Source organism: Anastrepha obliqua, chromosome 1 (assembly GCF_027943255.1).
Source record: "Anastrepha obliqua isolate idAnaObli1 chromosome 1, idAnaObli1_1.0, whole genome shotgun sequence".
In the NCBI taxonomy this organism is placed as follows: Eukaryota; Metazoa; Arthropoda; class Insecta; order Diptera; family Tephritidae; genus Anastrepha; species Anastrepha obliqua.
Genome location: NC_072892.1, coordinates 9,372,466 through 9,378,050, shown reverse-complemented (window position 1 = coordinate 9,378,050; position 5,585 = coordinate 9,372,466). Strand labels below are relative to the sequence as shown.

Below are 5,585 nucleotides of genomic sequence, written 5' to 3'. Positions count from 1 at the left end.
GAACTTTCGTCGACAAAATCTGAATTTGAACTAAAATAGACCATCAATAAGATTTATCGAAATATAATATGCTAATCCTAGTGCAAAAAAGCAGGTCTATTTCATTGGAAAAGTATTGTTTCACCCAGTCAACATACAAATGTTCTGAATATGAGCCGAATGGGAAAATTGGACTATCACCTGATCAGACATATAAGTTTCCTCCACATATAAGCGAGAATCGCTTCGAATTCGATACATCGTTCCAAAAGCTTAGAGTGATGCAAAAATCTGTTTCAGATTTTAAATATAGTGTTATATTCTGTTACACCCTACATCACCCACAATCATTTTTTTCCAGTAGTAATTCGAATGTATAGACCCGACGGTCATAGAGTTTTATTATAGCGTAAAAGTTAAAAGCCTTTACTTTTTGATTTTGTATTAACACTTTGTTTTAATATATTATTTTCGACATAGCATTTTCTGTTGTATTCACTCGTTGCTACTTAACTTTTATCTTAAGCCGATGAAGAAATCACATCTGTGTACAACTTGACTTTAGTGGCAATGCTCATATCAACGTATTTGTCGCCAATAGATACGATCAAGCCACCAATAATGCTAGGGTCTACACGAGATGTAATTTTTAATTGTTGGTTACCCTTCAGGAAAGACTGAAATATGAAAATAAAATGATCAAACGTTACCATTGGCATAAAATAATAGTGCTAAAATACAAAGTATTGAATTTCTAATTACCCTAAGTGCTGATTCCAACTGTTTGTTCTGTGACGAGTCCAAAGGCTTGGCAGTGACAACTTCACACACAACTTCTCCACGATGGGCAGCCATAATAGTTTTGTATGCACTTATAACAGTGTCAATGTTTTTCAAGCGCCCATTATCAGCCAAAAGTCCCAGGAGGTTGGCAGTTGCTGGTGCCATCTTTAACTTACCGGCCGTCTCCTTAAGTGTGTTCGCCATAAGCTTTTTGTTGATAATTGGATTGGTGACAGCCATACGAAGCGAAACGTTGCTTTTCAAAGCTGCTTGCAGGGCATTCAGATCCTTTTCCACCTGATCCAACTGCTTCAACTTTGAGGCAGCTGAGTATAGGGATGTGGCATAGCGACCTTCAAGACCGAATACTTGAATTGGTGGCTTCACAGATTTAGTTTGAGAACAGAAGGTTCGGGTCTAAAGAAAAAAATAAAAATTAGAATGGTTAAATTACATAACCAATATATCATTGAATTTTCACACCACGGCATGCGACACATTTTCCAACAAAAACCTTTTCACACGATTAAGAATTTATTTTGATTATACGAAATATGCAACTTGTAGTAATTTTTCCAGATTTAACTTACCAAAATTGCAAGTTTATTAGAAGCCGCCATCCTGGAAAATCTGAAGAAACCTTTCACAAACGTCGCCAAATGAAGTTTATTGAATGACACCGAGCGTTGCCAGCTGATCAATCAATAATCGAGAATGGTTTGGCAACTCTATAAACTATGACATGACTTATTAATAGCGGCCTCTACATTATACAACATGTCGGTTCAGACAACCGAGAATCGGAAGAAACAGCCGTTTTTCGTTGGACTTCATAGATTTAACGTTTTTAAATATTACATTAGTCAAGGCGAATTTATGAATTCGTGGGAATAACTTTTGTCTTAATCATAAGCTGTATGCTATAAACAAGAAAATCTGTCCCCAAGCCTTATATTAGCATTGCCACTTTTTCGCAATTTAAATATTCAGGTTATTATAGCGGGCCTTAAACAGTGGATTTAGGATGGTTAAACATGGATAAAAAAATTCGGAAAATTTGTTTCAGGTGAAAAAAGTTTATATGTGTATATAATTGTAGGTTAGGTTGACCTGGCTGGTTGAAAGCCATCACATAGACCTATTGGTCCTTTGGGGTAACAGATGGAGCTTTGACCCTTACGTTTGGCTTGTAATAAGCCTGTGCCTTTTGCGAGTCTAAGTAAGCTCTGAAGCTCTAAACCCGAGAAACATTGCAGGTAACAAAAGAAAACACTTTATATGCAAGCAAGACAAATTAAAAATGTCTTTTTCAAAATGTACTACTACAACAAATCAAAATAAAATTTACATGTATCGCGTTATATATGCAGATTTCTGCAATTTCTAGGTTTGAATGACAAAATTTCAGTCATAACGCAAACGAAAAACAAGATATTGCGTTATTCTAAGCGCCAAACCTGCCAGCAGTTCTACTGCTATCATTTCGTATGAATGCGCTTAAATCATATCTAAAATCTGTCACACTTCCCTCGATTACTGACTCACCGACCACAAATCACTAAAGATACAACTTCAAATCTGTTTACCCATATTCAAAATTATTTAAATTTTAAGGACTTTTATTCAGTTTACATGTCATACACACATTAATTTTAATTCGAACAAAATTATTTCAGATGTGAATATTCAAAATACAACTGAATATTTGGACTAAATATGTATTTACCATACTTTGTTTGAGAAATGCAGGCTTTCAACATAGTTTGCATTTTTTAAGTTCATATGCACATATAAACAGTAAACATCTCTAACCTCAGATGTGAAGTTATCGTCTTTTGATGAGCAGCAAAACGCAGCTGTTTCCACAAATGGAAAAGAATTTACAACTAATTTTTCGAGATTTCATTGAAAAATATTAAACCAATTTGAAAAGGTTAGTCTACTCGAAGTCCAATTAAAAAGAAATTGAATATATAAAAATTATTAGTCGATCGGACACTTTTAATTGTATTTCTTATAATTAAAGAAATCTATTTAGCTGTATTTTGTCGAAGACCTTTAAAGAAATTATTCCTTCAACGGTTTGTTTACTTTTCATCTGAAAAAGAGAAAAAAATATATATATATATGTAAGCATTTAATCTACCGGTCTGATATTTTGGGCTTACCTTCTTCGTCATCGTCTTCGCCTTCTGCATCATCATCGTCAAAAAGTTCCTCTGTGAAAAGAAAAGTGCATATCGATTATAAATGGACCTTACATACATACAATTAAGCTAAATTAGAATATACCATCATTGTCCTCATTATCGTCTTCATCATCTTCTGGTTCAACCTCAATATCAGGTACCAAATAATACTGAAGAGGATTTGGCCAGAGGTCATCTTTGATCAATTCAGCAATCTCATCATTAACTGGATCAGTATTGTCTGAGAACCAATCGAAAAATGTCTTATAGTCCGCAGGTCGTTTCCGTTTATTTTGCTGATAGGGCTTCGTCATGCATGATCTTATAAGATCTTTGCCGTCCTTCCACTGGATGGGTGTGCTCGTCGACGATGGACAATCACTGTTTTCCGCATCTGAGCAAAAATATTTACAAATATATTATTTTGTTTATACAATAATTAGCATTTGCATTGTATTACTCACTTCCAGAACCCAAGTGGAACTCTTTAGTAAGCACCTTATTTTCAAAATAGGGGTTTTCGTCGAAGTAGAAATGGATGCGGTATCCCGATTTTATATCTTCGAATTCTTCTACCTCTAACTTAGTAAGAGCATGGAGGCATTCTTCCTCTTCTTCATCCAAAATGGCAGACACTTGTGGATGGTTAATAAACTTCGGAAATAAAAGCATAAGGATATGAATTAGAAAAGCTTGTAATAAAGAGATATAATATAATAAATTTGGCGGTCAATTTTCGTATGAAGCTCGCTCGGCAGTGCACATACAAACAGCAAGGGGTAGCCTCTGTATTGTATTATATTTCATTGCAGAAATTATGTAGCCAAATTGGTTGGGACTTGCGAGTTGCCCAATACACAACTTGTAATTATATAAAAGAAAAACATCGCTGCCTGCAGGACACACGTTCCTGCGCAGAGATGATTTCCTTGATGTCAAATTTTATCAAGTACTAGAATACGAGGCGTAGCAGAATGAATTAAGATCGTATAAAAACACTGAAAAAGAAAGCAGAAGCGACTAAAAAATCGCAATAGTATAAGAGCGAAAATGTGTACACAAAGCGCCACGCCGTTTCGTGACTACCAACGACAAGGCACACACACACAGGCACATACACTATGCAGTGCCATATTGGTATGACTGCCTTGTGGTTGCCAACAAAAGGGGTATGTAGAAAAAAACGTGTAAAAGAACTGATTCAGAATACACATTTTTACGTTTTCAACACACATACCAAAAACAATTTTCACTTAATATTGGTAAATGCCTGAGAAAATAAAACTAGACATCTAATTGTAACATTAGTATAAATTATATAGTACATGCAATGCGCTCACTTTGACCACCGGCACTATGAAAATTAACGACCATAATCACTGAACAGATACTTACCGCTGTCACCCAGAAATTCGGGATTCTTTTCACCAACTCGCTGCGCTTCTCATAGCAGGGCTTCCTTAATTTATTATATTTCTGCTCTACCTTGAGTATTTCCTCGCTCGCCTTCTCATTAAGCGCATCGATCTCATTTTGGCAGGCATCAATTAGCTCCAAAGCTTCAGACTCCTCCTCGTTAGGCGCGTTTGCAGATGCCGCATTGCCGTCACCATCATTCGACAGTTTAATTTTTTTGCTCGGCAAGCTGGACATGTTGATAATTAGATGATTTTACCAATTTAAAAATGTTTGCAGCAATTTTTCTACACTTGCACTGTACGCACAATTGGTACAGTCGTTACGCCGTGGCCGTTTTTACTAACGAAGAAGCGCAATTTGTAAGTCTTTCTTTTTCTTTGGGCCCCCCCTTCTAGAACAGCGAATGAGAAAATGCCGCACAAAACTGTTGCAAAGCGACGATGAGAAATAAATGGCGAAGGCGATGAATGCCGGTAATTTTCTATGCAAACATTGGTAGCACTGTGCAATAAAACGGTGTTGCCATTACAGGTGTAACAGAGATGCATGTAGTGAGCACTAGTGCCGTGTAAGGAGTCTATGTTCAACTCCTACCCGATTTTATTTTATAATTTTTTCTGCTTAATAATTTTTGAAAATATTAAATTAAAATTACACTTTTACGTTATTTTACGGTTAAGGTTTAGTATTTTACTCAATGATTGCCAGCTCAAACAAATATTAAAATTTATGTGCAATAATTTATTAAAAAAAATGGTTTGAAAAATATTTTTTTTTTATTTTGGAAATAATCATGAATTCATTTATCATATCCTTAGCCTTAAATCAGTCAGTTAATAAATCTATTTTGAGTTCACATTCACTTGACATATTATACCATTGCTTTTCCTTTTATTGCTTTAGTTTAAACTAATTAATCGCAATTTAATAAACGAAATCACTCTTGTGCTTTTTATAGCGAATGCTAATTATATAGTGCTAGTTATCAAACTCTGAAATATACACGAAGAATAAGAGATAAAAGAGGACAAGACAAAATTCAATAAGCATTCATGATATTATAGCTTAGACAGACAGTGACGTTAATCGGGATTAACGACTTATTTCTAATAATTTAAATGTACGTTTACATATGCAGTAATTAACAATAAATCCTCAAAATTAAACTACCCGTTCACATATGGCAGATTACCTCCAAAATTGACAATCAATTGT

The 5,585-nt window shown here is 35.0% G+C and overlaps 2 protein-coding genes across 2 annotated transcripts; both read right to left on the bottom strand.

The window, feature by feature from the left end:
• Positions 1-346: 346 nt before the first annotated feature.
• Positions 347-1,471, bottom strand: LOC129235693 (ATP synthase subunit O, mitochondrial). The gene is made up of 3 exons (XM_054869682.1): positions 1,353-1,471; positions 742-1,179; positions 347-656 (listed from the first exon to the last, which is right to left on the bottom strand). Exons 1-3 carry the CDS (start codon positions 1,380-1,382, stop codon positions 501-503), a joined length of 624 nt encoding a protein of 207 aa, XP_054725657.1. The 5' UTR covers positions 1,383-1,471; the 3' UTR covers positions 347-500.
• An 868-nt stretch (positions 1,472-2,339) lies between these two features.
• LOC129253267 (protein SET) lies at positions 2,340-4,826 on the bottom strand. The gene is made up of 5 exons (XM_054891569.1): positions 4,347-4,826; positions 3,416-3,605; positions 3,055-3,345; positions 2,931-2,981; positions 2,340-2,860 (listed from the first exon to the last, which is right to left on the bottom strand). The coding sequence occupies exons 1-5, from the start codon at positions 4,602-4,604 to the stop codon at positions 2,850-2,852; spliced, it is 801 nt and encodes a 266-aa protein (XP_054747544.1). The 5' UTR covers positions 4,605-4,826; the 3' UTR covers positions 2,340-2,849.
• Between the last annotated feature and the right edge of the window lie 759 nt (positions 4,827-5,585).

Coding starts and splice junctions, on each gene's coding strand:
- LOC129253267 (XM_054891569.1), bottom strand. CDS start 4,604: ATGTCCAGCTTGCCGAGCAAAAAAATTAAACTGTCGAATGATGGTGAC. Junction 3,606..4,346: donor CGAATTTCTGGGTGACAGCG/GTAAGTATCTGT, acceptor TTATTTCCGAAG/TTTATTAACCATCCACAAGT. Junction 3,346..3,415: donor GTTCCACTTGGGTTCTGGAA/GTGAGTAATACA, acceptor ATTTTTGCTCAG/ATGCGGAAAACAGTGATTGT.
- LOC129235693 (XM_054869682.1), bottom strand. CDS start 1,382: ATGGCGGCTTCTAATAAACTTGCAATTTTG. Junction 1,180..1,352: donor CTAATAAACTTGCAATTTTG/GTAAGTTAAATC, acceptor TTTTTTCTTTAG/ACCCGAACCTTCTGTTCTCA. Junction 657..741: donor AGTTGGAATCAGCACTTAGG/GTAATTAGAAAT, acceptor TTCATATTTCAG/TCTTTCCTGAAGGGTAACCA.